The 13,125-nt window shown below is 34.0% G+C and overlaps 1 protein-coding gene across 14 annotated transcripts in view; it reads left to right on the top strand.

The window, feature by feature from the left end:
* MYOCD (myocardin) overlaps positions 1–13,125 on the top strand; it is a 157,490-nt gene that overhangs the window by 52,843 nt on the left and 91,522 nt on the right. For 13 of the 14 annotated variants that reach the window (XM_074225147.1, XM_074225141.1, XM_074225146.1 and 10 more), the window contains 2 exons: positions 4,908–4,957; positions 6,540–6,615. The exons of the other annotated variant lie outside the window; for it this stretch is intronic. In XM_074225147.1, coding sequence (XP_074081248.1) covers positions 6,600–6,615 — 16 coding nt within the window. In that variant the 5' untranslated portion in view covers positions 4,908–4,957; positions 6,540–6,599. The remainder of the gene's footprint in view (positions 1–4,907; positions 4,958–6,539; positions 6,616–13,125) is intronic. 14 annotated transcript variants of the gene reach the window in all.

Here is a 13,125-nt window from a genome sequence, read left to right on the forward strand (position 1 = left end):
GGGAGCCACTAGAAGTTTTTAACTTACAAAAGTTATATGATTAGATCCATGACTTAGAAAAATCACTATATTGACTAAATGGAGAATGGATTGGAATAAAGAGTTTCTGGAAGACAAACTAATCAGAAAACTGTTGCAGTAATACAAGTGTAAAATGAAAAGGAGCTATTTCAAGGTAAAGAGAGGAGAGGGGAGAAGAGATTAAAATGCCATGAAGATCAAGAGTTGTTGTACAGGTAAAACTGACAGGCCTTGGAAACAGATTGGGTATGAGGCATGAGAAATAGTAAAGAGTAGAGGATGATGTAGATGTGATGCTGGGAAATTTGGATGCTGACATTACACTGGAAGGGAGGAGTGTTTAGGGGGAAAAGAATTCAATTTTAGATATGTCAAGTTTAAGATTTTTTTGAAGATCTGGTTTTAATGAACATCCAGTTCAAGATACCTGAAAACCAATTTGAGATGCAAGATTGGACATCAGTAGAAAGATTGAGGCAGTTTGGTAGATATGAGAATCATAGCTTAGAGATTGTTTGTTAAATCCATGGGATCCAATGAGATCACCAAGTAAAGGACTATAATAGAAAAGAAGTCTTATGGAATGTCCAAAGTTAGTAGGCATGAATTGAATGAGGATGCACAAAAGGAGTGGTCAGATAGGCTGAAGGAGAGCCAAGAGAGAGAATAGTATTTCAAAAACCTAGAGAGATGAGAATATTATGGTGGAGAGGTTGGTTGCCAATGACAGAGGCTTGTCAGAGAGACATCAAGAGTTTCTGATTATCAGAAAGACATCAAGAAGAAAAAGTACCACAAAGAATTGCTTCAAAATTTTGGAGACAGAAAGAGAAAGAGAGAGAGAGAGAGAGAGAGAGAGAGAGAGAGAGAGAGAGAGAGAGAGAGAGAGAGACAGAGAGAGAGACAGAGAGAGAGACAGAGAGAGAGACAAAGAGACAGACAGACAGAGAGAGAGAGAGAGAGAGAGAGAGAGAGAGAGAGAGAGAGAGAGAGAGAGAGAGAGAAGGATGAATTCTTTTGCTCTTTCATGACCATCTAAAGTTAAATTATAACTAACTTACTATGACTTTGGAATATCTTGACTTCTCTGAACCTCAGTTTCTTTACCTGCAATATGAGAATTATAACAGAAAAAAAGAGAAAGGAAATAGACAGCCCAAGTTTTGTATTAATATCCAAGGAATGTTAAAATAATAATTATTATAATAGCTAAAAACTATAAAATCTATCATATGCAAGGCAATATGCTAGGTATCTCACAAATAATATCTTATTTAATCCTCACAGAAATCCTGGAAGATGGTTGCTATTACTATCCCCATTTTTGCATTTGGAAAAACTGAAGCAGGCAGAGATAAAGTGATTTGTTCTGATCTGCATAAATAACAAGTATCTGAAACTAGATTTGAATCTAGGTCTTACTACTCCAGATCCAGTAATCTACCCTCTACACCAGGGCTATCTAACCTTACTTTTAAAAGTTTTTAACTGAAACAATAGACAATATATTTTGGTTTGTCATTTTTGTGAGAACTCTGTAGTAGCTTGCATTCATTTACTAAAATGATCCATATAAAATTGCATTGTTCTATGCCATAAATCACCTCATACATACCTAAAAATTGCATAGTATATATCATGTATAAGAACATATACAAATATATAATATTACATACTATATGTTATAATCTACATGCATAAATATAATTATAAGTACATCTATAAACATATATATGAATATTTAGGGAGAGACTTCTATTTGAAGGGCTTAGAAAGTTACTTGGTCAATAATAACACAAATCAGGAGATATGGCTGGGATATCACCTGAGAAATATTGAAAAACATTATTATTTTGTTACTCGTTAAATAACCTCCCTCATCAAATTAGATTAAAAGTATTATTTCTACAGAAGATCTGTATAATCTATACAGTGATAGGCTATGAAACTACTAAACTAACATACCACAACTGCTTCTTCACAATGAAGTATTTTTGCATACTTTATAGTGTGGTTTTATATACACTATCCCATTTGATCATCATCACCTTATAAAGTTTATTCTACATATATTATTTTGCCCATTTTATAATTGAGAGACTGAGATTCAGAGATGTTAAATTTTAGTGGTAAAGTGATGGAACTGGGGAACAACTTCTGGTCTTCTGACTTCAAATGCAGTGTCCTAGTGAAATAGTATGGTTAACTATGTTAATAATAATGGAAGAGCCTCAGGACTGCATCAGTTTTCCCAAAAGTCTATTTATAGCCAGATAAAGATCAGACTTAAAGATCTGACAATTATGCTATTCCACAAGCACTAGCTGTATGTCATTGTGTTAGACTCTGAATATAATACTTCTTATTTGTATGATGCTTAACCAATACAGACTGTTTTTATATTTTTGTTTAATGTAATGGTGAGACAAGTATTATTATTCCCATTTAAGCTAGGGTATGGAAGCTAGGATCTATAGAGATTATGATTTATATAGACAGCCATTTAGATTTACAAAAAAAGTAATAAAAGTCACAAAGATTTATTTATTCAAGAAGGACAGAACTATTTTTTAAATTGCAGCTAAGAATAACAAATATAGAGTTAATTGAATCAATTTTAGTTAGTTTTGATAGAGTAAATGAAGAAGCTACTAGACAAATACAGTAAATATATGAGCAGAATGATATGGCATGAAATATTTTAAAACTATAGATGAGGGCTCATAGTCATGAGAGGCAAAAATTAGAAAATATGTGTGAGAAGGTTAATTCTAAGACTACGAAGAGAAAAGAAGTTGATATTGTTAAACAATGAGAAAAACAAGGTATCAAAGGAATACAATTTTTCATTGGGTAAGTGAATTGTAAAATTGGGTTTTTATTTTTTATTTTGGGGGTTTTTTAACAACGTGCTTAATACCTATACTTCTGAGCACATCCTCCTCCAATCTCTCATTGTTCTCTTAACTTTTCATCTTCTCCTAGGGTTCTTGCCTTTATCCTTTATCCCCTGTCTTCTCTACTGATCCCTTTCTATTCTCCAGTTCTTCTCCTCTAGATTTTTTTTTTAGTTTTTTTTTTTTTTTGCAAGGCAATGGGGTTAAGTGGCTTGCCCAAGGCCACACAGCTAGGTAAATTACTAAGTGTCTGAGACTGGATTTGAACTCAGGTACTCCTGACTCCAGGGCTGGTGCTCTATCCACTACACCACCTAGCCACCCCTCTTCTTCACCTCTAAATCTAGCTCTTCTTCCCCTTCTGCCTTAACTCTTATTATTCCCCTTAGTTCTTTCATTCCTCTTAGCCTTCTCCCTTTTCTTTTTGGCACCTTCTCCTTCTATAACCCCCCCCTTTTTTATTCTTCTCTCCAATTGTAAATTTTCCCCTTCCTTAAAAGTATGGCCACTTCTCCGCTGATCCTGGAACAGAGAAATGTTAGGAAAAGCAAAAACAAACCAATATTATGACACCATTATTTTCAAGACATGCTTCTTCATAAAATAAGAAAATTAAAGGATATCCCATCTCCCAAGTTTTCCATTGAATTTTCAAGTTAACTGAAAGTCCAGAAAGACCTTCTGAATCCCCATGTTCATCTTTAAACAATGTATTTTGTACAACTTCAAAGCTATATGAGTCTCACACATAAAAATCTCCAAGCAATAATATTCCCTAGAATGGGCTCAGGAGAACTGGAGAACATCAACATACACTCATAACAAACATGGTTAGATAATGGGAACAATATCATTTTTATCCAGACTACTAAGTACAAATGAAAATTCAAGGAAAAATCAGTATATTCTGTAATCTTAAATGTTGCTATGTGTCAGTTGTTAAAATATAGAATGGAACTTGCAATTCTGTATTTAGATCAACTGAGAGAAAAGAAAAAGGGTACTGCTGAATGTACTTCAATGTTTTCTATGTTTTCAGAAAGTATAGAGTGGAAAGATCTCTGCTCCTAGAGTCATAATAACTGAATTCAAATCCTAATTTTATAACTTACTACCCATGCAAGAATGATCAAGTTTCTTAACTTCCCTCTACTACATTTTCCTCATATATAAAGTGAAGGAGATGAACTAAATAGCCCCTAATGTTTCTTCCAGTTCTAAGTCTATGATCACATATGAAAATAATAACCATTTCTTTCTACTTTATACATCCATGAGATTAAATATGGGTTATTATTTTGAGGTTAAATTAGTAAATGTAAACTGTCTAGACCATCATTTTAATTTAATCAGGGGAAATAGCATCACAATATAGAAAGTACATTAAATTGGAATTCAGTATGTTTAGGTTCAACTACTAACCAGCTGAATTGCCCCTTATGAAGTGTGGGTGTTGGATATAAATAATGTTCAATTCTGGCTCTAAAGTTTGATGATTAGATATTCTGTATATTTCTGTGATTGGTACCTATGTGAATAGCCTTTCCATATCTTAAAAAAATCCTTTTCTAAAATTTCTTATACACAGTGAAGCATTCTGCTGCTAAAGAACATAATAGGAGCAAAAGTAATGACAGTTCTCTTTCTTCCTCCAAATTACAGCTTTATATTTTTCTCCTATTGCCCTCATATGCCCTTCTCTCCTGTGGTTTTCATTTTTTGGTAGGAGTTCAGATTGGTTCACATTATTCCTGTCACAAGCATTCCTTCTATGCTCAGTGTTCTTCCTTTTCTAAGTCTGAATTCTATCTTATGCTATATCACATGGCTTTATATAAACTGGTATCTTCCAGGCTTTTTTCCTTTAACTGCTTGTGGGTCTAATTAAATATAATTGTCAATATGGTATGTAGGGGTCAATAGAGCATATTTAGTAATGTGATTATTACTGAACAACTGAATTGCTTTCTTCTGATGTTTTCATTTCAGCATTGCAAAATCAAACTGTATTCCAAGAGCAAAGAAAAGGCTTTGAAAAGGTAACTTTTGAAAAACGCATTTGGGTGGTAGAGACAAGGTATTAAATAATCAGTCAACTACAATACAGATTTCTCTGAGTATTAGAGCAGGGAAGGAAACAGAACAATGAAGAACAAACTGTACTAAGTTGCACAGTCCTCTTCCTGACACACAATCAGAAATCTTAAATTTGATTCAATGAACATTTTGTAAAGCACCCACTATGTATTTATCACCATGCTAAAGCTTTAGAGAGTTTTGCATTTAGAGAAATTAAAGAAATGCAAAACTGAAAAATAATAATACAGAGTTCCTTCCTTGTCTCTGGAAATTTTTAATTCAACAAGGAAGATGGCATATTCACAAATATTAAAAAAATGATTCAGTCCTATGATTTCATTGATATAGGGAACTGTTGGTGAGGATACACTCTTTATTATATGCAATTAGGGAATATAGAGGAGCTGAGAAATTCTACATTTTCCTTTCCATAATTTAAATTCCTAACTAAGCAGACTACTTGAACAAGTATAACTTATGTCCACCAAAAATAATTTTTAAATAGATACTGTTTTTTGCTACATATTACAAACAGGTCAAAAGAGAAGATCCATTGTTATAGTGGGGAGATGGGTAATCTGAGCATTAAGAAACCTAGTTTCTGCTTCTGGATCTGCCAGTACCCACTGTGCAACCTTGGAAAGATTATTTTACCTTGTGTGCCTTAACCTCATTTTTTACAAAAGGAAGGTTGGAATAGATGATGTCTATGGTTCCTTCTAGCCTTTACATTTTTTTGTTTATGTCTTTTTGCTTTATATTGCTTTCCAGGAATCCTAAGAATGTATGTGTGTTGTAATAATTTGAGAAGGAGAATTATATTCAATTTTGAGACTGATTTGTTGCATTTTCTTCATGACCTTCATGACCATTTTACAGGGAGGGCAACATGTGAAATAAGATAGAGAAGATTCTCATAGACAGGAAAATATGGGTTTTTAGTCCCACATTTGTCATTTATGGACATGGACATGTGCCCCAGACAATATGTGCGTGTATTTATATTTACACTCACATATGCATATATGCAAAAACATATATTGCAACAAAATCACAAGTCCAATTCCATTCCATTGTACAGTTGAGTGAACTGAGATGCAGAAAAGTTAAGCTATTTATTCGACTTCATACATTTAGTAACAGAGATGGTACATAATACATATCATCTAATTCCAAGTTCAGTGTTCATTCTACTACCACACAATGTAGATAAGGAAGGGACCTGCCTTAGAGAATATGTAATCATTCCAATACAACTCATTTCAATTTTCTGCTAGAGTATATAAGTAAAACTATGTAAAAAAAACATTTGACAGTTTCTTATTATAATCTTATGCATGAGATGGAGAGGTGTGGGCTAGTAGCTTAGTTATATTAATTCAAAATTGGAGAAACAGTCTGATTGTATTTTCCAATTTCAATTGTCATAAAAATAATTGCTCTCTGATGAGAGTATCCTAGAATTTTTTAATTTAGAAATAGTATGGTTGCATGAATTAATAAGTGTCTGTCATGGGAATTTTCTGTATTTATGTTAAACAGACTGAAGACTATTTAAAGCACAAGATCAGAAATAGACCTGAAGGGACCAACTTGATCAACATGCACATTTTACAAGGTACATCTGCAATGATACAAAGAAAATTTTCACATTGACCTTTTTTCCCTAAAGTTCTTTATCTCTTTTTGAATTGCAAAGTTCTTTTTCTCTGCTTCTAGGTTTTTCTCATTCAAAATAAAAATGAGTTTATGCAATTATCAAGCAATTATTTACATAGAAAGAGGTTAAACTTGTTCTCCTCAGCTCCAGAATAATGAACTAGGAGTGAATAGATTTAAGTTAAATGAAAGTTTCCATAAAGGCAAATCTATCTCTAACAATTAGAGTTATATAAAAAGTTTCATCAGCAGTAAGCAAATTCCTCCATCATTGTAGTCAATAGATCAATTAATAAATAAATATTTAAGTGCCTACTCTGTTAGACACTGGAAATACAAGAGACAGATAATAGTTCCTGTTCTTAAGAAGCATACAGTCTAATGGAAGAAGACAACATTGCAAACAAATATATATACAAAGAAAGTATACACAGGACAAATAAGGAAGGCATTGAACTTAGGAGGGATTGGAGAAAGATTCCTTTAGATGGTGGAATTTTAGTTGAAACTTGAAGCACGGATGTCAGTAACCAAAGTAGAGGAGATAGAGTTCCAAGCATAAAAGATGGCCTGAGAAAATGCCTGGAACTGAAAAACCGAAGACCATATCCCTGGATCAAAGAATACTGTTGTGGAGTAAGGTACAAGAAGGCTGGAATGGAAGAAAGAAGCTAAGTTATGAAGGGTTTGGAATGCTAAATAGAGCATTAATCATTAGAACTGTTGTCTAACATATTCATGTTTTAGATAGAGCTTGCACTAAAATACTTGAGATATTCCTTCCAACTCTAAAAGTTTTTAATTATGAGTACTGTAGATAATCAATCTATATTATATAGGTCAAAAATTCCACCTTAGTACCTGAATGATAGTCATTGACTGCTCTTATTGGCTAATTTTTCCCTTCTGTTTTTGTACAATGTTTTATATAATTGTTTTCTATACAATGTTAAGGGAAATTTTGATGTGGATAAGAGGATTAAGAAAATAAGAGATACAAGGCACCATTTCAAGTTGTTCTGATACTTGGGATAGCCCTTGTGCTGGACCTTGGAGAGTTCTGACAGTTGGATAGTAAATATTTGAGCAAAAAGAAGTTCTGTTCTGATTTATGTTCCCTAGAACATAATCTACTTTGAGATATTTAGATCTATTCAATTTAAACCAATATTTTTTCTTTTTATTAAACCAATAATTTTTTAATTAATTAATTAATTAGTTCACATTACTACAATAGTCTTATTCTAAGAGTAAACACAATCCCCCATGTCCCCACAAAGATAGAGAAACTCAAGAAAAATAAAGTGAGAGGAAAAAAACAGTGGACTTCAGTTTGTATTCAGATAACATCAATTCCATCTTTGGGATGGATCACATTCTTTATCATAAGTTCATCAGAGAAGTTACTTCAATATTTTTTCCACAGTTGTTATTGCCAGATGTATTTCCCTCATCATATTCCTCCCCATTAATTCTATTCTCTCTCTCTCTCTCTCTCTCTCTCTCTCTCTCTCTCTCTCTCTCTCTCTCCTCAAAAGTGTGTTGTATCTGACTAACCTCTCACATGATCTTCCCTCTCTTCTATCATCTATACCCCACCTTTTTTCCTTTAAGATAAGATAGATTTCTTTATCCTATTGTGTATATTATTTCCTCTCTGAACCACTTCTGATGAGAATGAAGGTTCACTCATTCCCCCTCACCTTCCCCGCTTCTATTCCATTGCAAAAGCTTCTTCATGCCTCTTTTACATAAAGTATCTTAGTCCATTCTACCTCTCCTTTCCCTTTCTCCTAGCACATTCCTTTCTTGTCCATTAACTCATCTTTATAATATATTATATCTTCATATTCAGCTCTCTCCTGTGCCTTATCCATGTATATATATACATATATATATATATATATGATCCATCTAACTGCCCTAATAAATGAGTTATCAGTATCATATCATCTTTCCTTACAGGAATACAAGCAATACAAGCAGTTCAGTATCATTAAATCCTGCCTATTTTGCCCTTTCAGTCCACCCTCTCTATGCTTCACCTGAGTCCTGTACTTGAAGATCAGACTTTCTGTTCAGTTCTGATCATTTCAACAGGAAAGTTTGAAAGCCCCTTATTTCATTGAATATCTATCTTTTCCCCTGAAAGAGAATGTTCAGTTTTGCTGGGTAATTGATTCTCAATTGTAATCCAAATTTTTTTGTCTTCCAAAATATCATATTCCAAGCCCTATGGGCCCTTAATATAGATGCAGCTAAATCCTGTGTAATCTTGACTGTAACTTCAGGATATTTGCATTGTTTCTTTCTGGTTGCTTGTAATATTTACTCCTTCTTGGGAGTTCTGGAATTTGGCTATAATATTCCTGAGAGTTTTTATTATGGGATCTCTTTCAGTAAGTGATTGGTAAGTTCCCTTAATTTCTATTTTACCCTCTGTTTCTAGGATATCATCAGGGCAATTTTTCTGTTTTATTTCTTGAAAAATGAAGTCTAGGCTCTTTTTAAATTATCTCTCCTGGATCTGTTTTCCAGGTCAGTTGTTTTTCCAATGAGATATTTCACATTTTCTTCTAGTTTTTCATTCTTTTGGTTTTGTTTTATTGTTTCTTGACTACTCACAAAGTCATCAACTTCCCTTAGTTCCATCTACATTTGGAAGAATTATTTTCTTTCAGAGAACTTTTTTATCTCCTTTTCCATTTGGCCAGTTCTGCTTTTTACTACATTATTCTCCCCATTGACATTTCAGACTGCTTTTTCCATTTGACCTAAACTGGTTTTTAAGAAGTTATTTTCTTCAATAATTTTTTTGTATCTCCTTCACTAAGCAGCAGACTTGGTTTTCATGATTTTCCCACAGTGCTCTCTCTTCTCTTCTCAATTTTTCCTCTACCTCCCTTACTTGATTTTTGAGCTCTCCCATTCCCTGAAACTAGTTCCTGTTTTTCTTCAAGGCTTTGGACACAGAATCTTTGCTTTTGTATTTTGTTCCTTCACGGGACCAAAGTAAATTGTCTATAGTCACATTCTTTCACGTCTGTTGTTTGCTCATTTCCCCAGTCTATGAGTTGATTTTAGCTCTTCGTTAAAGTGGAACTCTGCTTCTGGGCGGAGTATGCACTTTCCCAACTCTGGTCTGTAGATGACCACAACCACTTTCCTTGGTCCTGGAACTGCTATGGCAATATGGGACCCCAGACTGGTATCTGGATCTGAATTTGGGCAAAGTAATAGAGTTCTACCTCAGGGATAGAAGAGAGACCTCTGTAGTCTCCCCCAATCCCTTTACCAGTCAGGACTGAGCTCTCTGGCTGGCTCTGCAGGCTTACTTTTGCTTCCTAGGGCCAGGGCACATTGAGCAATGTTCTGGCCTGGGCTCTGGCTTCACTCTGGTACAGCAGAGTGCTCCCACTGAACTTCCAAATTGTCCTTCACAATCCTTGGCCTGAGAGTTCTGGAAATTGTGCCTTTTACCACAGATCCAGGTGCCCCATGTGCTGTTCCTGAATGACTGGAGTTGGTTTACTCTAGTATCATGACCCAGACTGCACTGTGGCTCTTTCTAACATGGTGGAACAGACCCTTCTCATGGATCTTTCAAGTTGTTTTTGGCCAAAAAATTATTTCACTCAGTTTTTTGGTGGGTTTAGTCATTCTACAATTTGATTACAGTCATAATTTAAAGGATTTTGGGGTGTTCTTGGGGGGGGGGGGAACTTCTGGGATTTCCTGGCTTCACTCCACCATCTTGCTTGGATCTGAATAACCAATAACTTTTAATTAATCATCTACTATAGTGCCTAGAAGAAGGGAGATTTTAATTCTGTTCTACTATGCAGATGTCTATATATTAGACCATATCTGATTAATATAAGTCCAAGTACCATGGTTTAAGAGGAATATTAAGGAGCTGAATTGCAAACTATACCATGCAGATATTACCTGAAAGAACTGAAAATGTTCTTAGGGGTTGACAATGAAATTTAAGGGGTTATCCCCTTCAATTTATTATTCCAGAAAATAAATACTAAATACTGTGGGAATGTAAAAGGCAAGCAGGAAGTCTTCTGCAGCATTTTCAATATACAAACTTAACTGATACATCCCATTTTCTCTTCCTAAAATTACTTTTGAATCCAAAATAAGGGGATAGGAAAAGAAAAATGGGGGGGGGACACTATCATAGTATTTTGCATTTAATTCCTGAGAAGGAATGAAAGAATTATATTAGAGAAGGCAAAAAAAAGACCACTGTGTTCAAAACATTTATTTTTACTCTTTTAAAATGTAAGTTCCCCTTAGGAGAATCAAGCTTTTCTTGTTTCTTAGTGTAAATTACTTAAATTAGATAATCAGATCAATATTTTCCTGATGTCATCTGGACTCAAGTAATCGATTTTAATTAAAGTAGGAAGAAAGGGACATTTTGAAACTAAGAAGCTTGCTTGAGTAGGATATGAGACTTTGAATACCCAGGTGAGGTCTGAGTGGAGCAGAGGAAAAGGAAGCAAGTTATGGAAGAAGACTTTAGAAAATTAAGCAACAAAGGTAAACAGTCTGTTTTTCACTTTTTACCTAAAGTCCTGGCCAGTATCAAGTGATGAAATAGAATATTCAAGACTAGTTTGGAAAGGAACCACAGCTTTTTCCTAAGTCAACTTAGTCTCCCCAGACTAAGTTAGTTTAATACAATCTCTAGAATTAAATCCATGAATTTCCCAGGCAACTTCTAGTTGATATAATTAAATTTCCCACCCCCAAATGCCAGAATTTTGCTCTTTAAAATCAGAAGGCCTGGGTTCTTCCATTTTTAGAATTGCTAAATAAGATCAGTATGATCTTGAGTATATTATTATTTAACAACTCTCTCATCTTGCATTTCTCTTATCTTAAAAAAGTGTTGAGATAAGATGACATATGTGGTCTCCTTTTAGTTCTATATCTAACATTCCATGATCTTCTGGACAAAGACAAAATGGTCCATGCCTTCAGAAATCTATAATCATTGAGAAATAAAATAAACCTGCATGGAAAATTGCAATAATAACCTGCTCTAGTTATGTTATTCTATGAAATATCAGGTACTAATAGGAAGAAGAGAATAATATTGCTTAGAGTGGTCAAAGTCTTCTTAATAGTAACTGTGGAAATTTAAATAAGCTGCCCCACCCCTCAAAAAAGGCAGTTTCTGAACAGGTGGGAAGATGGAAAGTCATAGGTTGGGACTGCTACGAGTATGATAAAGTGATTCTTAACAAATGGGTAGGAAAAAGTAAGAAATGTCAATGATCACATTCAAATGGGTTATGAAAGGACAAACTTACAGAAGAAGCAAGTGTGTGTGTGTGTGTGTGTGTGTGTGTGTGTGTGTGTGTGTGTGTGTGTGTGTGAAAGACTGCTGTTTCTGGAACCTTACTCTCAGATCAGGGTTAAAAAGAGAACAACAAATACATTCAAAAAGGTATAAATGTCAACTAATCCTGTAAAGAAAAGAGGATGGAGGGGCAGCAAGTGGTGCAGTGGATTAAAGCACTGGCCCTGGAATCACAAGACTCTGAGCTCAAATCTGACCTCAGATACTTAATAATTACCTAGCTGTGTGACCTTGGGCAAGTCACTTAACTCCATTGCCTTGCAAAAAAAGGTGAGGATGAAGGGACAAGATAACAAAAGAACTTTTAAAAGTGTGTGCAGATTAAGATTTAGGAGTATGGGCAAGAGCAAAAGGGAATGACTCTTTAGAGGGGTGGATAGAATAAGGAATAGAAGGGAAAGGGTAAAGGATAAGGAAGGGATTTTTTTAAAGGCTATGTTAAACAATGGATTGCAATATAAAGCAATTTATTACAAAGATTATATCTTCTGATCAAGTGGGATTTATACCAGGAATGCATAGATGGTTTAGCTTAAGGAAAACAATTAACACAATTGATTATATCAATAATAAAAGTTTTTAAAAATCATATACTTATACAACAGATACATTAAAAGTTTTTATAAAGCTCAACACTTATTTTTTATAAAAAATATTTGAAAGTATTGGTATAAATGAATTTTTTAATTGATAAGTAGCATTTATTGAAAATCTTCAGTAAATATTGTTTGTAACAGTCTTCCCAGTAAGATCAGGTGTGAAACAAGGATGTCTACTGTCACCAATATTATTCAATATCATATTGAAAATCATAGCAATGACAATAGGAGAAATTAAAAAAATAAAAATAGGGAATGAGGTAATAAAACTATCTCTTTTTGCAGATGATATGATATATATATAATTGGAAAATACCAAAAATTCAACCTAAAAAGTTAGATGAAGCAATTAATAATTTTACCAATGCAGCAGTATATAAAGTAAATCCACATAAATAATCAGCATTCCTATGTGTCACAAACAAAACTCAGCAGAAAAGACAGTAAAGAGCAGCTAGGTGATGCTTTCATTAGCGCACCATCCCTGGAG

The sequence above is a fragment of the Macrotis lagotis genome, chromosome 2 (genome assembly GCF_037893015.1).
Source record: "Macrotis lagotis isolate mMagLag1 chromosome 2, bilby.v1.9.chrom.fasta, whole genome shotgun sequence".
NCBI classification, from domain to species: domain Eukaryota; kingdom Metazoa; phylum Chordata; class Mammalia; order Peramelemorphia; family Peramelidae; genus Macrotis; species Macrotis lagotis.